Raw genomic sequence first — 20,858 nt, forward strand, 5'->3', positions numbered from 1 at the left:
TGTCTTTCACTAGGATACACTTGATGCCTGAGGGGGGGTTAGAATCTATTGGTTTTTTTTTTGGAACGTGTTATGGAAATTTGGTTTTTGATTTTTGATTTGATTTCTTACAGGGTTTTGTTTTATGATGATGTTTTTTTTGGTCTTGATGAAAAAAACATATGGTTTGGTTTTTGGTTTTTGATATTTGATATTTGTAGACGTATATGTATGATGGGTTTTCAAACCTTTCTAGATAAATAGCGGTGTACAAACCTACAACCCAACATGAAAACCCATGAAAAAAACCCATGAAAACCCAACTTCTTCATGGGTTTTTTTCATGGGTTTTTTCACATGGGTCAAAATCGTCTAGATCTCACCACCCGTTTGTTGAAAAAAACAGTTGTGTTCGATATATGTAGACTCAACCAACCCCACCCCTTCTTGGTCAACGCAACACACCCAATAACACAAATCCTTACAAAATAAACATATGCTGCTTGTCTAAATACCTGATGTATGCTGATTTCAAAGTTTCCCTCTCTTCGGTTTGTTTCAACCTTTGCAATTTGAAGAATTCAAAAGCGATCGTTTTATTTCAAACGATCGCACAATGTATCGTTTTACTTCAAACAAAAACTGATCTGAATTGCCTTTCAGACCTTTGACATGAGACTTTTGAAATGAAGACATCGTTTTCAATAAAAAAACATATCGTTTCATCTCAAAAAGAAACTGTTGAAGTTGGCTTCTAAGACTTTGAGATGATACTTCTAAAGCGAAGATATTGTTTTCAGTCAAATGCAAACGAGATCGTTTTGTTTCAAAAAAGCACAAGATATCGTTTTATTTCAAACAAAAAGAGATGAAACTTTCAAAACTAAAATTTCCTTGAAGTAGTGTGAGATTCAAATCAAGAAAAACCTTTATCGATACAAAAAGCGCGGTGGTTGAGCTGGATGCAAAAAAGAGAGATGTGGAGTAAAGTTAAGGCCTCAAGTGATGACAAGAGCAGCGTGTGGCCTGTGACTCAACTTTCAAGACATGTTTTAGGAGTTGGGGCGTTCAAACCTTTCCAGGGCAACCCATGAAAAAAACCCGTCAGAAAAACCCATGAAGAAGTTGGGTTTTCATGGGTTTTTTTCATGGGTTTTCATGTTGGGTTGTAGGTTTGTACACCGCTAATATACCGGATTTTTTTAAAGGTGGAAGAAGGGTTTTCAATTATTAAGGAATATGATTTTGTTGGTAGATGAAAAGTTTTTGGAATGGAAATTATTTGATATCTAGACTGGTGCTTCAACTTGGAACTCTTGTCCAGCTGGAATTGGATTCAAGAGTGAATTTACTTTTGTTGATTTGACTTGATTTTTATATGTGGCTTGTCATTCCTCATCCAATTGTTGCCATAACACATTTTTGTAAAGAAGATATCTAAGCTGGAATTGCTTTCAGCACAGATTCAATGTTTGCCCAAGTCCCGATCTTAGGATCATGTTCAGCTCAATCAAGCAATTGTTTCTTTTCTTTGTCCACCGCTCGTGAGTGTTTTGTGGTGCTACATAATTGACATCCTTCATTCATTGCTGAGGGCCAAGGCTTGGTGGGTACATCTCTTTGATCTCTTCTTGATAAAAGTCAAGTTAGTTTCTTTCCCTTTGCTCTGTCAATGCTTCTCCTTTTCCTTGGACTTGCTTTTGATTTTGCTCATGATTCACAATTGCAATTTGTACCCAGTACTCTGTGGTGTTGTGGTGTCTTGTGATGCGGCTCCCCTACGTTTATTATAATCGTATGGCTTGTCCGAACAACGTGTTGCTTCCCTGGAGGGGATTACAAACTTTTGAGACCTCTCATGGAACTTCATGACCTAATAATACGAGCGAGTGATCACAATGCTTGAAAACAGATTGCAAAAAAATGCAATCACTGGTCTTATTGTTCAATTTATGAAATTCCAGTGTTTATTATTTAGGTTCATCTATTTGTTTCTGTCAATCAAATTTTCAATCTTAGAGATCATTCCAATTTCTTAAAAATTCACTCAGCGTACCATGGTATGGAAAACAAAAATATTGAATTGGAAGACTGAGAACAAAGGAAGGTAACTGCTGCTTGAGAAATAAAAGAAAAGATGCGAACTAAAAGTACATGAACAGACGACTCATGTACACAGACACAAATCAATGATAATGATAATAATGATGTAAAACACACACAGACACACACAGAAACAAGAACGAAAAACGAAAACAACAACGAAAAAAAGGATTTCAAGTTTGAACATCTAAAACCGAATCTTCAACTTTTCTTAAAACCCAATGACTACATCTTTTAACAAAATACCAAACCCCTCTGATAGCCGTCACCAAACCTACAATCATAAAAGTTAAAATCATCATACTTGCAATTGCTGTTGGATCACGTCCACCTGGTCTATTATTATTATTTCGAATCATACGTAAGACTGAATGTCTTATACCAAAATTAAATGGTGAAATAAATGTTAATGACATGACTAATTGGAAGAAACTGACGATTCCTATGAAGGCTAAACCTAAGATACTGTGTTTTAAGATTCTATCTAGTTTCTTTAGTATGATGATGGCTAACTTTTTGGTGGTTGAATTGATTTGTTCTTTTATTTTCATAGGGAATGGGTTTTTTGAATCTGAGTGACTAGTGGTTAAAGGTTTGGATGTAGGTTTAAATGTGGTGGGATGACCGTTATGGGAATCTTGAGCAGAAATACCAGTTTTACGTTTAGGATTGATATAACGGTAGGTATTGGTTTCCACCGACTCTTGATCATTTGAGATAGGTACCAATTTACTTTCTTGGTCTACTTTACGATTAGGTGATGGTTTGGGTTTGTTTGGATCTTCATTCAAGTTGACTAAGAGCTTGCTATTCAACACACGAACCGCTAGAGTTCACACCGAAATTAGTAACCATCAGAGATCGTGATGGAGGAGATGAAGTTGAGGAAATGTTGACTAACCTTCACCAACTGCTTCACCTACAAATCTTCCAGTTGAATCATATGATAAAGTACCAAAACCAAAACTCCAACCTTCATCATTGGTCATATTTCTCATCATCTGTCCTTCTAAAAGCCAACCAGCAGCAAATCCAGCCAAAGTGACCAAAAGTGAAAATAAAAACAACTAAAGAAAAGAAACCAGATTATGAAAAAAGTTAAACTGATTGATTTCAAAAATTTCAAAAATAAAAGAAATTTCTTGCTTACGGTCACACAACCTAAAATCCATTTATTTTCAGCAAGACCCACTACTTTAGCCCTACGTAATTTGTAACGATAACCACATTGATCACATTGATAAAAAGATTTAGTAGAACTTGACATCAAACGCCAACGTTGTAAACATCCTACATGAATATGAGCCATTGTACCACGACATAAACAAGGTTGAATCAAACGACCTAAACTGATATCTTCATCATCACGACCACTTAAACAAATTCGACAAAGTGCTTCCTCTTCTTCTTCTTGATTATTATTAGAATTGATAGGTTTGGTAGAGGTTTTGTTGGGATAAGTTTGATCTGAAATCACTTCTGGTTGAGAATCGTCTGATGATTTTAAGATTGGGGAAACTGGTTTATTGATATGCTCGATTGATTCATTTGAATCTTCGGGTTTATTGATATGATTGATTGTTTCATTTGATTGTTCGAGTTGATTATTATCAGAAATTGGTGATTCTGCAATACAGCCTTCCTCGGTGGTAGTGGTAGTCTCCTGTTCCAAGACGTCATTGATTTTCCTACGACGAAGGCAATTTTCTTGATTCGAAGACATATATGTTATTTTGGTTGTTTGATGATACGATAATGTTTTTAGAGTAGTGCTTAGGAAATTGATGCAAGTAAAGATGAAGGATACAAATTAAATGAAAGAACCAAGATCAACTTGATGTCAAGGAAGAAGTAGGCACAGCCTGTTGATGCCTGTGCGTGCCCCTGCGCACCGGGTTTGCACACTTCACTGCCCATCGTGACCTGATCGGATGAGGTACAGCGCTTCAAGAATCCTTCGGTTTATTTGGTGGTCTTTTTTTAAAAGTTTTGGACAAAACTTGGAAAAAACTCATTTGGACAGCTCAAATTTGACAGATTCTAGTACAAAATCGGTTTCAGCGAGGGTTTTAGCGAGGGTTTTGGACATTTATTTCGTTTTCTTGCGTGAAAAAAACCCGAAGGATTCTTGAAGCGCTGTAAACTTCGAAATGAACCGTTCGGTGTCCTCTTGTGAGCGTGCATTTTGTAATTGTCCACTAATTGAAAATCCGCTAAAACGACCAAACTTATCAAAGTCCCTCGCCAAAGGCCCGAGGCTTGAGCGAGGGACTTACCGCTAAAAAGAAAAGCGTGGCCTGAGAAGTAGCCTGTATTGGCTTGAAAAGCTCTATAGTGGGTAGTGTCTAAAAGCGTGTAATGTCGGGCCGGTTAGTACGGCCAAAAAGCTGATTTATCAAAAACTCCATGTGATTCCCGATTTCTCTCTTTGTCCGCCTAATTCCTTTGGTTCTCTCTAGACGCGCTTTTCAGTGCTTTCTCTTTTCTATTTTCTTTTCTTTCTTTTGTTTTCTTTTCTATATTGCTTTTCCAAGAAGACGGATCTCGCATAGATCCGTCCCGATCACTATTGTTACCAATTGTAGCTCGGATCCAGCTATACCGGATCCGGCCATTCTTACCGATCGTTGTACTTCATCCCTAGGCAATCCCTTGCCTCATATTGTATCTCTCTATTTCCTTATTCGTACCTCACTTGTAGACGCTCGCATATATAAGCAGCTCGCATCTCCCAAGGAAATGGATTCATCAAGTTACTTCCTGCTCATTCTCGCCCCAAAGATTGTGAGTAGATCACATCCATTGGATGAAAAGAACTTTCTCTACTGTAAAAATTGTTAAAAACAACATGTTCAATACAATTTTGGATTCCTATCGATGTGAGGATTCCAAATCTGCCCTCGGCTTCAAAATTGGATCAATTTTGTGGGCTTCATGAACTTTTTTCTCAAAATACCCGATTTCACGCGTTTAGGCACTACCCACCATACATTGGTTTTTTTTTTTATCCCACAAGAAACGATATTTGATGCAAAATAAAAAGATAACATTAAGATCTCATTACATATGCTCCAATTGCAAGCTCCTTTGTATCTTTCTGGGAACTTGCACTTTTGAGTGATTGAAGATCAATCAATTTCACCAAATACAGGCTCCAAGCGGGCTCACGGGTCAGAAAAAGTAAAAAAGACATGTTTTTTAACACCCACTAGCAGGCGCTCCAGACAAGATATGGTGGAGCTTGCAGTTGCAATGTATGTAATGGACGTTTTTGGTCCTACTTTTATTTTGCTTCAAGCCTTGTTCATTTACAAACAAAACAGGTATATTGAAGTAGCAACATTTGAGCCAATACAGGCTACTTCTCAGGCCACGATTTTCTTTTTAGCGGTAAGTCCCTCGCTCAAGCCTCGGGCCTTTGGCGAGGGACTTTGATAAGTTTGTAAAACGACACCTCAGAGAATTTGATTATTGTTGGAATCCGGCGAAAGCGGGCGAAAAGGCAAATGGGCAAAAAGTATCCCAAAGACGCCACCTTCCTGTATTGTTACATAGGAAGATGGCTTGAGCCTTGGATGTAGTACTGGTAGCAATCGGAAACTCGCTCACTTCCGGCTCGCGACTATCAAGATAGCATACATATGTAGGAGAAAACAATGACCTCTGCTAACGTCGTCAGATTGCATAACATCTGGCTGAGAAATGAATTGATCAAGCTTTGTCTGATTTATAAAGACCAGCTTTATATATTCTGTTTTTAAGTTTTTTTTTGCTTACAAGTTTTTGGCTCCACTTCTTTGAACGGTCAATACCTGATTGGGTTTTAGTTTCATTTCCAGGTTGATATAAAGCTTGGATTAATAAATGTCGGCTTAAGCATATTGAAATGATTCAAATCTTCGAGTGTTTGGTTTTGTATCCTAAAGACTTGGATGAAATTTAACACCATCTTCCTCCACCCTATATGATGATTCTTCATGATGAATAGTCTAAAAAAGTGGGATGCATCTGTTCTTCATACGAGATAGATAAAAATCGTTCGTATTGATTTAAATCTATACACTTGAAATCGAAGCAAAGGATGAATGTTTTTATGTCGTAATGTTATCATTATCATCATTGATGATCTGGTATACCATCGAGGTCTATGCCAGGCCACCGCAGACTCGGCCACCACGATCCGGAGGCTCAAGCCACCTCACGAGTGGCTTATATTTTTGAATTGCGCTGTACCTCTTGTACCTCTTGCACGGACTTTGTACAGGCTGTCTTGTACATGAGACTTTTCGCCCGGGGATCGTTTCGCCCATTTCCAATGATCCTCGAATGCTCCCCGACACCTGGTTGATGCTGATCGTGAATAAACATAATGGTTTTTGATTTATGGAAATAGAACAGAAGTCATGAAAGAAACAACTATAAAATTGATAAAGCGCTTCTGTATAAGAGACTAGTGCAAGTAAAATACGGGGTGTGCAATTTTTCCGAACATCCATTTCCAAACATTATTGTTCGGAAAACGTGATGTTTGGAAAATTATAGAATTCCGGGGTAATCTTTAATTTTCCATACAATAAATAAAAAATTGTAGTTCGCAAAAAATACAGTCGGAAAAAAACCATCCAAAAATTTGATTCCTGTACATACAATGTTGAATTTTCCATCCGAACATTTACGTCGACTAATGTTCGGGTCTCATATACATATGAAAGACATAGAAACCTTCCATATTATTGAATTTTACAACACATCGTTTGCAGACATTACCATTAATTGTTGCAAAAGTGAACATTCCAATCAAAAATTTTCCAATCCACAAGGGATTGAAGTATTCCAATCCTTAAAAGATTGATGTATTGAGATCGTAACGGATTGATCCCGTTTCCAATCTACCACGTATTGATTGAGGCCTTGTCTTGGAATGACTCGTCATCCGATAAACTGAATCGGGAAAAGGAACTTCACTCAAAAGGGAAGTCGACTCGAGCTTCTCCATGACAACTGGAGTTTCTCATTCGACCAAAACTCATATTTTCAATGACACGAATTCAATCGGATTGATTTCAATCCCATTGAAATCAAGCCAAATGCTCTGAATCCAAACATATGGATCTAATGATGCCCACTGGATCCGGCGACCAGGAAACATGGCGTACCAAAAAAGGGTATCAAACATGAGAAGAGAGAAGCCCCATGTACGATTAATATTCATAATCAAACGTGCGATTATTTGCTTTGCTCCAAATTACTCATCTACCAATCTCTCCACGTAAATCCTTTTACAATAATTTCTTGGAAATTACTCACTTAAAATGAGTAGCAACAACTCATCAGATGATGCCTTTGAAGACCATCGTCAATCCGACGAAGAACTACAACAAGCTTGGTATGACGATGATGAAATTGATTTCTACAACAAAGAAGACGACATCAAGGAAGAAGAACAGACAGTTGACCCCAAGGTTCAGTCCCAGCAAAGTCCAACTTCACCTCCGACAAAATCTAAACCTAAGAAAGTGGGTGTCAAGGGCAAAAAGACTTTTGGATTGCCACTCGACCGTGCCTCTTTCGAAACCTTCATCGATGATGACACCACTGTCGACGACCAAGGATATCCTATTCTTCCTAACAGAAATACCGTATATGTCCGGCAGCCAGGCCAACCAAAGCTCACTAACTGGGGCACGTTCGCATTTACATATACGACTTCCGGTGGGGGAACAAAGAACAATACCGCCACCTGGCGAACCGTCAGATTCAAGTGCTTAGGCGTCATTGTATGTAGCAACCCTGATTGCGACTACCTCGGCTTGCCTCCCACAGCAAAAGACAAGAGACTGGAATATCAGTCAGAGTGAGTTTGGCTGTAACTAGGCGTCAAATTGTACAAAGTCCATACTAATATTATCATTTTATTGGGCTAGAACTAAGAAGTGTGAAGCTGCTCGATGTGATGGTGATCTTCGTCATATTCAATGCGCAAACACTCTATGTCGCATGGACGAGCACCGCAGTGGCTGGGGTATCATACGTCACTCCGGCGTTCATCTTCATCGATGGCCACGACGAGGAAAGCCCGATAAACTTTCACTAGCCAAATTTGGCCAAAAGTGTGTGGAAAACCCGGATTTGGGGCCGTTGCAACACAAGGTACGTGTCCTCCACGCAATAGGCATTCCGAACATGTGCTGAAAAACAAAATATTTGCCACAATCACTCAATTGAAGGTGGGACGTGCTCCTGCAGGCCAAAAGGATATTGTCACAGCCGCCAACATTCATCCCGCCCTTTCCCACCTTCATCGCATTGGGTATTATCGGCGAAAGCTTCTTTCGGACGCTGGGGTCATACCAGAAAAGTCTGCACCAGGAGCAGGTGACAGCTTTCTTTTGGATATTATCCATTGGGCCGAGTGGGTTTTTTGTTTTCTTTTGTTTGACATTTGATACGAATCTTATTAACATAACTTTTGTCTTCAGGCAAGGCTTGAGGATGATTTCCTGCTCCTTCCTGCTGAAGGACATCCATATGACGTTTCAAACCCAATGGATGGCAAATCAGTTATTATCTCGCGACGAACACGGCGAGATTTATTCTGGTGGCCTACTGTCGGATGTGACATACAAGTTTTTCGCCAACGGCTATCTACTCTCAACCTCAATGTATCATGACGACCTTCGACGATGGATTCCCATTCAACCAACTTGGTTGAATGGGCTTTCAGAAGAACACTACGCCTCCCATTTTACCACTCTGATGAAACAGATGCGGGAAGCACAGCTCACCGATGAGGAGCGTGATACGCTGGTGCGTCAGGTTGTAGACTTTTCGGTGGCGCAGAAAAACGGTTTTATCATGGCATACATGGACGTTTTTCAAGAGAATGACCGCTCAGTTGCGTTGGATAAGATCAAAGGCTGCCATGAGCATTTTCAAGCTCAAGTCACCCGGGTAAAGAGAAATCGTGCAATCATACCAGCTGGCAATGAGGTAAGTCTGACATTGTATTGTATGATTCAAAGCATACGCGATTACTAAAAGATATGCATTATCTTTACAGGAAACTTTTGAGCAAGATGCGTCAGATCTTCTGAAGGAAACAAAGCCTGGAGGCTTGACTTTCGATCAAAAAATTGCGAAATTACGCAAAGCTTTTCCTAAAGCAAAAAAATGGCTTGAATGGTGGCAGGCTGCCGATATCAAGGCCATGCTTTTCAAAGGCACGAAGTATTTACCAGCCACAACTAATGCACAGGAGGCAATGCATCGTGTGTATTACATGATATCGTAAGTCACTTCACTCATACTGCAAGAAGACATGAGGTGACAATTGCACATGACAAACATCTTTTGTTTTTGCTCCTTCCAGCGAAGGAAACTGTTTGGTGCAAATCGGACTGGTTCAGTTGTATGCGTTGGTCAAGTGTCTCGAACAAGACCACGAAGACCGGTGTAAGGGAATACCAATTGAGTATGGTAGCCAGGCCAAGAACTACAAGAAGGTAGCTCAGGCCCTTGGATGGGCAAAGAAGTCACGGAACCCTCGATCATTCAAGAATGATGGAAGGCCTCCAGACACTACTGACGCCTTGCTTGGTCGCAAGAAGCTGGGACGACCTAAAGGGTCTCGGAACGTTGATCGCAATCCGGTCACCACTTACCAAGGCTTTTATGCCTCTTCGACGCCAGGCCGTCAAAATCGGTGTTGGCTTGACGCGATGACCGAGTGCTTATACGCCCTACATACCCCCCTGTGGTATAGTCGCTCGAAGGGCAAATCAGCGCACATTTTTGCCAAATTGATGGTTTTGTTTTCATCCCGCTCTACATGGGAAATGAGCCAGAAAGGCAGTATCAGGACCATCTTGTCCATTGGGCAAAACACGCTGCACACGGCTATTTCCCTGCGATCCCCAGGAAGCTTTGAACCGGATGTTTTCTCATCAGCAGATCAGTATTTCGAGGGCATTTTTGATCGTGAATCTCGCCCTGGGAAACCTGTGTCACCTCCTATGACACAGATTCTATTCCGAGTTGACCTGAAGAGGAACTTTGTCTGCCCTGTTGACCCATCACATCAATCTGACGAAACTAGGCATTTAAACAGGATCACTTTAGATCATTCATTGTTCGAATCTCAATTTACTTATTCCGAAACGGCCTCACTTCTCACGGAATGGTCTGAGAATGGAATTCCACGGGTGTCAGCACGGCATTGCAAGACTTGCAAGGTCCCTTTCAACGAGACCTCTCGACTTACCTTAGATCCACCTCCACCACATCTAAATATTACTCTGGACATCGCCTACTTTTTGGGAACACGGCCTGCAGAAGCCAAAAAGATGATGGCTGATTGCGACCTACCGTACAAACTGGTTCTTGGGGGTGTGACATACCGTATGCGCTCTCGTGGTTTTTGGCGGGATGGTCACTATTGGTGTAAAGTCGTGCGCACCGTTGGCGGGTTGACTGGTGTGTGGTATAACAATGATATGGAAAATGATGGTATGGCAAGGTTGGCGTCTAGAGACCTCAAAACTATTGCTGGAGCTTCACCTAGTACATCCTGGGTGATGTATTCTCGCGCGCCTACGGACAAAGAATCGGTGATTTTCAAGCGTGCAGAGGAAAAAATCAACAAGGCCATTGGTCACAAGGGGGTCATAGATCGTCCTTTTTCGCAATCCAAAAATGATGCTGACAAAAACAAAGACCTATCTGATCCAGACTGGGAAGATGACAAACATCTTCCTGAAGAATTTGATACGCTCAACGACTCTGAAGATGTTAAACCATTGTTTTGCTCAGACTTAGAAGCAGCCGAAGAACCTACGGAGTCAAAACCACAAGTACAACAACGTGAGTAACAGTTCTCATACTTTGTATTGTTGTATTATTGTCCTTATTTATTTTTTCTCTCACTCAGATACCAATACCAATAAACCCAAGTCCAGAAAACCCAAGAAGGTAAAGATTGCTGAAAAGTGTGAAGACATGAAGATTGATTCTCATAGAACAGGGCAAGTTGAAGAAGCGAAAGTTGAGCAAGCTGCATTACGGGAACACCTGGGCAATGATGATGCCCTTTCCTCAAAGAATGAAGAACGATACATTGCTAAAGACATTCACACCGACGATAAACAAAACGTAGTCACGTTGCCAAAGAAATCACAAGCTAAAAGAGGTGAGCAAGAACACTGTCAAAGCATTAATACTGGCGCTTATGTTAATTAATATATTGTTTGGTTGTAGCGCGCTCGAACAATGACAAACCAACCAAACCGAAATGGAAAGGTTGGGTAATCATGGATCAAGAGGAAGAGGAAAATAAAAGCCCAAAAGGGCTGGAGGAGGCTGAAGACAATGAAGAAATGAATGACAATAATCGGAGGTCCAAACGTATCAAGAGTAAGAGGTGACAGGCGGTTCTTTGTTGTTTTTGCCTCTTAGCACAAAGTTTTTTCTTTTTGACCGTAAAACTTTGTGCGTAAAATTATATGTTGGTTGTGAAAATTTACACTTTTGCGAAGTTTCTTTTCCGAGTCTCAAAAACATCGGAAAAGAATGGATGTAAATTTATAAATTTAGTCGACATTTTACAAATTTGCGTGCTAATTATTTTACGGAGTATATAGCGCGCAAAATATCAATCGCAAAATTAAATATTGTTGTGTTGAAGATTCATTTTTACGATGCATCTTTTACATACTTTATTTTGCGAACTTCAAATTTTTGAAGTTTGTATGGAAAATTATAGAATACCCCCGGAAATCTTTAATTTTCAGAACAACACGATTTCCGAACAATAATGTTCGGAAATGGATGTTCGGAAAAATCTACGATCCCGTAAAATACCGGGAGCTCCCCAAGTCCAGTTTGACCATTCATAGACAATCAACAAAATATCTATTGCAGGAGTTTCGTACACAGCTTCAAATACATTGAAAGCTATGATACATATCGTGGAGATCCGAAAGATACGATCAATAGATGTACCGCTCAAATTTTGTTGATATATAGAGATGGATGCTTACCAACCAGAGCGCCCAGGATCCAAAATGACACCTTCACTATACCACAAAGAATCAACTGAAAAAGAATCACATGACGATAGCGATTTATGATCCCATAATTCTCCTCTAGATACCTCACTTCGCTGAATACCACGTTATCCATATCATTCCACACACTCAGCTCAATGTCATCATTCGAAGTAAGTCACATCCACCACCAAGCCGCTGTTTTTTTTTGGATGACTGGGATCCAAAGTTTGATGTGAAACCTCTGTGATGTTGACGAGGCTCGCTTGCATGTGAATATCGATGGTTGCTAGTTGAGCGGCGTTAGCCTTGGCATGACTAATTACCCGAAGTCGTTTCCCCAAGGCCTTCAAAAGCCTGATAGACGCGTAAGTGAAAACAGCTATCTCAGCCGTGATGAATAACATGTAGATACCACTAGCAATACGCCACAAGAGGAGCAATACGCCACAAGAGGATAGCGAGGATGTAAGGATTTTGTACTGTGTTAAGCATTCCTTCAGCAGTTCCACTGAGCTCTTGAATCTGAGATTGACTCATCGTGCCTTGATTGAAGAGAATTAGGTTGTCCAAAACAGGCATGACTTGAAACCATAGTCTTCCGACCTTGGAGGAATTTAAAGACATCCAAATATGTAGTGGAATAAAGACCACAGGAAATGAAAAATATAGTAGGCATATCAGAGTGTTGAACTTGCGGGGTGATATCGATGACCGGTGATCCGCTTGATTATCACCGAGCTCAATTGAGGTCCTAGGCAAACTTGCCAAAATTCTCCAAGCTGTCAGCAACGGTTGAAAAGAAATGGGGTAAGTAAAATTCAAGCAGGGTCACTGTGATCATTCACTTACTACGGGTCACAATGCCAAAATGTAAAAAAGTATATGAGAGAAGAAGAGTAAAAACCGTGGACACATGTAAATAGCCCTGGTAATCCCTTTCTAACAAAACGATAGAGACGAAGACGACTTTAGGACCACACAGGAAATTCATTAGCTTTTTGATAGAAACAAATAAAGGTTTCGGAAGAAAGAAACACAAGCCCGACTCACGCATACACTCGATACAAGACAACAGTGGTAAGAGAGTATGGATATTCGGTCGACAATATCCTAATTTATCAGTCTTGAAGAACCAGAGTTGTTTATCGATCATGGCTTTGAACAAGTTTATTGTATATAACAGCGTCATGATGACCATACCGCCAGCGAGAAGACGAAAGCGCATCTTCTGGCTCCTGGAAGGGTGTGGACTGATGTTCATCAATCCGTAGTTTCGGATTTCTTCCCAATTCACCACAGTCGAATCCGGTGGCACGTCAAAGCCAATAAACATGATGAAACGGAAGTGCTAAGAGTCGTGCGAGATTGTTTTTAAGTCTTACGTCAAATGGACTTGAGGGAATTCAAGCCAGTGGAAGAAGAAAATCATGCTAGAGTTCAAGTATAAGAAATGGAATTCGGTTTCAAGCTAAAGGTGGTCGAGATCAGGCATGTCGAGATGAAGCTCCGCAACGCAATCGCGCGTTTATCGGTGCACGATCCGCATTATTTGATGACAAGACGATCCCGAGATGTCAAAGCTGAACGTCATGATGAAAACTGGCGAGCGCTGTCGAGGATATCGAAGGTGGCTAACACATTCCTTGCTATTACGTCGATGATATTATCTCTGTAATGAGGATATCAAGCACGGGTAACAAAGTTCCACCAGCTGAGCTGTTCGTATTACCGAATTTGGAACAGTCAGATTAAGGTGATACGTCTTACTGTCCCTAAATATGCGAGGAATGGCGTCAACGCGTATGATGAAGTTTGTCTTACAAAAGATACATATCAGCTTCTTGAAATTACGATGAGGAGGTTCTAGCCTTCCGCTCTTTATCCCTGGGCCTCGGCTTGAGCCTTGATAAGCTTGGAAGATGGGATATATGGTACAACCAGAAACTCATAGGCATTAATCCTCATTAATCACACTCTAAGAACAGCATGTCACGACATCATTCAAACTGGGTACATCAACCGATCATTTATACACTAGTACACAGGTTCTCCTATGCGTCAATTCGTGATCAGTGGTCCGAGCTGATTCTTGATAGCGAACTCCACTTGAACCAATACAGTCGTTCTCAGAAATGTTGGAAAAATGCAAAATCTCGAGCTGAGCTCGGGGTCCGTGCGCTGAGCAGGGACACGCAGATACAAACACTGACAAAAACTTTGATTTTGACAGGTATCTCAAGATGAAAATTCGTTTACTTTCCATCATACCTCGATGACCACACACCTATCTTGCCAATGGCCAGGCTAACGGACTGATCTCTTCAGAAAAACGGTGAAAACGTATGATTTCATGGTTAAGGGATTGTAACACGAGTTGAGGATCAGAGGAAGGATGGCATGGAGAGGACACAAGGGAGTTGAGGTTGGTGAAAGGGACACTGATCTCCACTCGACAGCTGCCATGACTTTTCCGTGACACATGTCATGAAAAAGTCACCTCCTCGGGACCACGACCTCAGCTCGAGCTGATTCTTGATAGCGAACTCCACTTGAACCAATACATAAATCACATCACATCGACTGTGATGAAGTATATATTATAAACACCTCACACGGACCGACATAACGGAGTGTCAGCCAAATAGAATGGAACTTCTTGAGGCTGTCATCGTACAATCCCTTCATGATCGACTCGCTTGGCTTTCAGAAATGAAGTTCTTGAGACCGTCCCACTAGGTAGCAATCTCAAGTGGTTCTAGCCTGTCTTGATGCATCATACGAATCGAGAGCTTGTTCGTAAGGTAGTCAAGATTATTCTAGAGATACTCAGTTAAAGCATCCGAGTAGCAACGATTAAAGTGAGTGTACGTATTCGAGATTGTTCAATGATCTCATCAACGCGAAAACAAGAAAGGGCTTTTAAGGCAAGGATGGATCTTTCACATCTCGGCAGGGTGTACTGTTTAAAATCTTTTGGCAATCACAAAGATTGAAGATGTTAGGAAAGTACGCGCATGAGGTCAAATGTAGGCACCGCATAATCGCATCATTGAGATGATGTCAAGGTTTTGTAGTCCACGAGCGCATGTCTGCCGATGAATTATCAATCACAAGCAGCTAGACAAAACAAAACAAAAACTTGAACTAACTTATAGGCGTGTCGGGCAAGAAGGTTTGTACTACATAGTGAAACACTTCGAGGGAGAACAGCGCATTACAGAGAAGAAGAAAACAGAAACAAAACAAAATCGTTCATCGTATCACATCAAAATCTTTCGAGTTCATAAGATAAATTCTGGAGCATAAGGTCAAAAAACAAATTCAGCATAAGAACGAACTACAAAGTAGTGGATGATCTATAACAAACCATCATAAAATTCCAGGAAAAGTCATAAAACGATTAATCCGACCGCTCAAACAGCATTCTTGTCCTAAAATGCAAAGTAGACAGCAGGGGGAGAGGTCAGGATTCATAAAAACATAGGATCAAAAAGGAAATGTATCGGAAGACTTACTGATTTCAAGTCTTTGTCATTCAAGCCGAATATGGAAGGGGAGCCAATACCGTTGAATCCACTGAGGTAGGAGTTGTAAAATGTGTTGACGGCACCTGGGCATCCCAAGTACGAACCGCAGGTACCCCATTGGAAACCACCCCCAAAGTAAGAGTTACAAAGACCGGAGAACCCATTTTGATACATAAGGCTGTTATAGTAATTGTAAGTGAATGGAAAATTGCCTCCCCAAATATTGTTGATACCGCCAAAACACTTTTGTTCAATAGATTTCTCCTTGACGTTGCCACCCGCAACAACCTCCTCACTTCCAGCTCGACGACTCAAATCAGCGGCAGTATCAAGACCAGAAGATCGGGTAGGTAAAGCCACAACAGCCTGGAAGACACACAACAAAGCTAAGAGTGGGAGTGTAAAATGCATGATGAGATTGGTTCGTAAAAAGGTTTATTAAAGACTAAGTGCAGGTTTTAAGAGTTGATAGTAAAAGGTCGTAAGGCTAGCACGGTTTTAATGAGACTTGTGTAATGATGAGTGAAGTGGATGAGGAGTGAGGAACAGAAACAAGCCGGAGGTGCTGCTTTTATAGCCGAATCCTTTCGTCACCTTGAGTGATGAGATTGAGTGACGAGGCTGCCGGCATACTCTTTCAAGACTCTCGTCCCTTCTCTCTCGTCCCCATTCTTCTCGGCGCGTTCCAAGCCGTTACCTGACAAGCAGGTAGAAATCTCCTCACCCGACATTGGTGGGAATATCCCACTGGTGCTGCCTGCCAGACTCCTGCTTGGAGATCGTCGAGTCCTGTTGAATCAGGTTTGAGCTCGGCTCACCGGGAGGAATAAGACCGTCACTCAGGCCTGAGTATGCACTGCCACCGTAACACTCAGACTCTCGTAGTGCACTCGTGTCATGTGTGCATGACAAACTGTCACAGGTCGGTGACAAATTGTCACGAGTATACATATACGAGTGCACTCCGAGGGTCTGAGACACGCGACCGAGCTGGTTTTGCTTGCAAAATTGGCTCGTTCAGCGCTCTTGTTAAACAGTGCATCATACCTCTCACATCTTTCCGCTCGTTGAGGCTCTGCTTGTCGAGTGCTCACTGTTCTACACCGCATCGAGTGAAAGGAAGCACGTGAGGCTGTTTGAAATCTATCTCGGTGATATGTTAAACCACGCACTTTCACTCAGATTCCGTCTTAAACCAAAATAGGGGTACAAAGGAAAACCGGAAACGAGAAATCAATTCTTTCAAATGAATTATGATCATTCAAACATGCCATCATCCTTCTCATGTCACTCCGCAGGTTTATATCTGATGACGTGGACGAGAGGCTGTGTTGCACCTCACAAGCTGCCCGGCTGCCCGGCTGCCAGCTGCCCAGATTTTTCTACGTGTGATACGAAAAGCTTTGGCTGGGCAGCGCCACGGATCACTTCGATGGTGCAAAGTGACTGACTTTGGCGTTGCGCGTTAGCCAACGCTGCAGACGTTACCCCATTTTATGTGCGGCGAGTTGAGTCAGAGACAGTGAGTGTGACTCCAACTCAGCGCAATTTGATGGCATCTATACGTAGGTTTGAAAAGGGTCAACGGTGCTCGGTTTCTTCTCATCGTTGTGCATTTGCTCTCAAATTGAACGAAGACCGAGACAAAGTGTCTTCAACTCTCAGCACATAAATTGGATGATGTCCTTCCAAATCCAAAAAATCTGGTGGGAAATAGCATGCATGTTTGAGCATTCTCACCAGCGCTCTGGAATAATCTGACATTTGAAAGATCCCAAAGACCCACGAAAGATTCAAACATTACCGCAGAAGTTGAATCATGATCAAAAAAACCTTCGAAGATATTTGGCACAAGGGGCACACACGCCGATCAAAATTCAGAGAAAAGACTTAAATTGCGACCACAGTGAGACGAGCCGGCACAAGCCAGAACGAGCCCGCGAGCTCGTGAGAAATAGAGACAACAGAAAGAATGAAAGGAGGCCGATTTTTTTGATGTTGAACAGATTGAAAATAGTTGAAAGTTTCGGGTGTCGATAACCATCAAAGCATCACAAATCTTCAAGAGAAACCATGTTCTCCGACCCAAAGACAGACAAACACACTAGGAACCAAATGTCCAAACGCATTAAGAGAACTAGAAATCCCATGAGCAATCCCGAATTGTTTATTAAGCGCCTTCATCTCATCTCCAACATTCAAATTGTTGTATTCTCCTCTATTTCTTCTGAAAAGGTGATAAGAAAGCTGAGCTCAAGGATTGTCTGAAGAGTTGAGATTGAGAGGTTGGACTTGATTGAAGTGAGAACAAAACTGCTGAGAGAGCAGCTCCAAGAGTGAAACATTTGTGAACAAACAGAAATTTCAGTCATTGACCAATTTGTTGCTTGAAACCGCCAAATCTTAAAAGAGATGGACACACTGCCAAAGACAGGTCTAGGTAAATTTTGTACATAATTACACCTCCAATAATAGATGACCAGATTTTTGCCCCTATATTGCTTATATTGGTAACCAAAGCAAGTCAAATTGCAGATTGAGGTTAAAACACTAACTTGAGCTAGTGAATGAATATTAACTTGTGGCATTTGAACTTGAGATCTTATTCTTTCTTTTTACTACAATAGATGGTTTGGACAAGCACACCAATTGAACAGTTTTCTATGAAGTGGAGTATGAGCAAACAGGAGTAGCTTAAGGTACATAATGACTTAACTGTTGCTTACCCTGACCAAGTGAATCTTCTTTTCATGAATACAAGAATATCTCACACTCAGTGTATTTTTATATTTGGATTTTTGATTTTAGTTTACATTAATTTGATGAGCAAAGAAATACTTTTCCACCACAGCATCCAGAGCAATATCCCAAACAGCTGCCCAGCATGGGTCAAAAATGTCACAAGATAAAAATCAACCAGCCTGGTCTTGTTGTATTATTGGAGTACCCCAAGCCTGCGGTGGTATCTCTTTAGTCCGTTAGAGCATCCACAATTGTTGGGTTAAGTTGCGGGAATAGCTAACTATTTAACTCACCAATTTTGAAATTTCCACAATGGTCAAATTTTAACTGATTGTTAGTTAGCTTTGCGACAAAAAATCAGTAGGCTGGGACAAAGTTATCCCAGCATACCGACGCGTTAGCTAACTTCAATCTTGACCTCACACCAATGCAACATCACTCAATCAGTCATCCACCGTCAACCCCATACAAATCCTTGACTTCAACTTCGATCTTCATCCAAATCTCACACCTCGCTCCAGTTTTCATTCATCATTCAACACCACTCTAAACATCATCATCAACTACCTCTCACTACAACATTCACAAACACCACCTTCTCCCTGTGCGCAACCATCACATCACTCATCTTTTTCACAGCATTCCTTTCACTTTCAGCCATTGATTTCAATCTCCATTCTCATTCGCTTACTAATCATTTCTTCTAGCATTGATGTCTGTATATTATTAATCTTATAGTGTGGCTGTATGTCTGTAACAGTCAATCCTAAGACATGTTAAGCCAACAATGGAAAGCAAGAATTCAAATTCATGTTGATTGGTTATACATGCTACAAGTTGAGCACAGGAACAATCAAAAACATGATCCTTTGATGATAAGGCAAAAAGTCAGTGTGTGTCAAATTTGACATTGTTGAGCATGTGAGCAATGAAAAAATATGCATCTGTGTGTTCAGGTGTGTTGCCTTGAATTTGAGGATTGATTAGCTCCAAGCTAGAGCTGACAACTGTAGGCCCAGTCTTTAACTTGGAGTTTAGCTTTCTTTAACTTCAAGTTAAAGGCAACGACTGTGGGATTTGGTGTGAAAATAGTTGACCCTGGCTACAGATTGTTAAATTTAGGTTAACTAACGCCAAAGTTACCGCAAACAATTGCAGATGCTCTCAGAGAGGGAGAACCAGGTCACGGGTGTAAGGCTGTGAGACCACAAGCCATGCCTGTGCTTCTACAGCATCATGGCTTTAGAGAAGCCCGGGGTGAGAGAGCAAGGATTTTCACTCCTTGACTCCGCTCCCCCTAGACCTGCCCACTCCAGCATTAGAGTCCGTTTGGTGGCCTCCAACCTCACAGGTTGACCCAGCCAAAATATCAGGCGTACACTTCAAGGCAGTTTGAAGTGTACACTTGAAGTTCTGCTGTTCAGTACAGAAGCCGCGGGCAACCTTTGAGGTGTCTACCTCGAGGTTGGCCAGCCAAATTTGTCAACCTGCCAGGTTTGACGTTTTGGTTGAATCTTGCAGGTTGACCTGGCTAGTCCCATAGACTTGAAACGACGAGCTTGGGTATGTATTGAAGCACCTTGCTCAACAGTGGACTCAATCAGCCTCTATGCAATAGCAAAGATAGAGAGTGATGATAACATTGATGCATTGATGAAGGCCAGGATAATCACAAGTTTGTCAAAAAAGTTTGAATGATTGTTTTTTTCAAAGATGATTGATCATTGTTTTTTTACGGAATGCAAGATGTGTCAAGGTGACAATGCAAAAATCAAAAAACAAAAATCACAATTCCCAGGTGCGAAAATCAAAAATCAAAGACAAAACTACAGAAAATACTCAAATACAGGGCAAAAACCCCTGTACTGGAGTAAAAGTCATGGCAGAAACCCCTTTCAGACCAGGTTACGGCCCAAATTTCAGTAGATTTACAACTTGAAACTCAACATTTGTCACCCCATTGTCGCATTGACACAAAAAGTACCCGGAAAGCCACAAAAGAGGAAATCAAAATTCAAAAAACAAAAAAACAAAAGTTGAAAATCAAGAAAAAAATGTCGATAATCAAAAAACGACAATTAACAAACCATAAACAAGGACCCCAAAGATGAAAACTTCACATTAGATGATGGAAAGTGTACAAACCACCTCTCAACCTCTCTACCTCTCAACCAATCACACAACCCACACACCATCACCAATCATCTTAGTCATTCTTCCAACTTTTGTCATAGTCACCACCCATCCACTTGTTCAACAAAACCTACACTACACTGAACTTCTTTGATCGTCTCCACTCTTCTTCATCCTTATTTGATTGTCTTCACTCTTCTTCATCCTTCTTTGACCGTCTTCACCCTTCTTCAATCTTCTTGGATTGGCTTCAATCCTCTGTAATCTTCTTTTACCAGCGTCAATCTTCCTTAGTATTCTTCAATCGGCTTCAATCTTATGTAATATTCTT

General features: G+C 41.1%; 5 protein-coding genes across 5 annotated transcripts; 2 read left to right on the forward strand and 3 right to left on the reverse strand.

Annotated features, from left to right (window-relative positions):
• Positions 1-2,154: 2,154 nt before the first annotated feature.
• MELLADRAFT_55479 (uncharacterized protein) lies at positions 2,155-2,564 on the reverse strand (the record flags this gene model as incomplete). The annotated part of the gene is made up of 1 exon (XM_007407875.1): positions 2,155-2,564. One exon carries the CDS (start codon positions 2,496-2,498, stop codon positions 2,256-2,258), a length of 243 nt encoding a protein of 80 aa, XP_007407937.1.
• Positions 2,565-7,394: 4,830 nt separating this feature from the next.
• MELLADRAFT_84325 (uncharacterized protein) lies at positions 7,395-9,373 on the forward strand (the record flags this gene model as incomplete). The annotated part of the gene is made up of 5 exons (XM_007407701.1): positions 7,395-7,936; positions 8,007-8,232; positions 8,310-8,494; positions 8,562-9,072; positions 9,143-9,373. 5 exons carry the CDS (start codon positions 7,395-7,397, stop codon positions 9,371-9,373), a joined length of 1,695 nt encoding a protein of 564 aa, XP_007407763.1.
• A 1,108-nt stretch (positions 9,374-10,481) lies between these two features.
• MELLADRAFT_84326 (uncharacterized protein) lies at positions 10,482-11,501 on the forward strand (the record flags this gene model as incomplete). The annotated part of the gene is made up of 3 exons (XM_007407702.1): positions 10,482-10,941; positions 11,009-11,266; positions 11,335-11,501. The coding sequence occupies 3 exons, from the start codon at positions 10,482-10,484 to the stop codon at positions 11,499-11,501; spliced, it is 885 nt and encodes a 294-aa protein (XP_007407764.1).
• A 470-nt stretch (positions 11,502-11,971) lies between these two features.
• MELLADRAFT_71337 (uncharacterized protein) lies at positions 11,972-13,528 on the reverse strand (the record flags this gene model as incomplete). The annotated part of the gene is given in 5 exon segments (XM_007407874.1): positions 11,972-12,030; positions 12,117-12,543; positions 12,563-12,904; positions 12,975-13,091; positions 13,176-13,528. The coding sequence occupies 4 exon segments, from the start codon at positions 13,456-13,458 to the stop codon at positions 12,287-12,289; spliced, it is 999 nt and encodes a 332-aa protein (XP_007407936.1).
• A 2,010-nt stretch (positions 13,529-15,538) lies between these two features.
• On the reverse strand, positions 15,539-16,063 carry MELLADRAFT_84328 (uncharacterized protein; the record flags this gene model as incomplete). Its single annotated transcript, XM_007407873.1, has 2 exons — positions 15,539-15,556; positions 15,641-16,063. 2 exons carry the CDS (start codon positions 16,061-16,063, stop codon positions 15,539-15,541), a joined length of 441 nt encoding a protein of 146 aa, XP_007407935.1.
• Between the last annotated feature and the right edge of the window lie 4,795 nt (positions 16,064-20,858).

The sequence above is a fragment of the Melampsora larici-populina genome (genome assembly GCF_000204055.1).
Source record: "Melampsora larici-populina 98AG31 unplaced genomic scaffold MELLAscaffold_10, whole genome shotgun sequence".
NCBI lineage: Eukaryota > Fungi > Basidiomycota > Pucciniomycetes > Pucciniales > Melampsoraceae > Melampsora > Melampsora laricis-populina.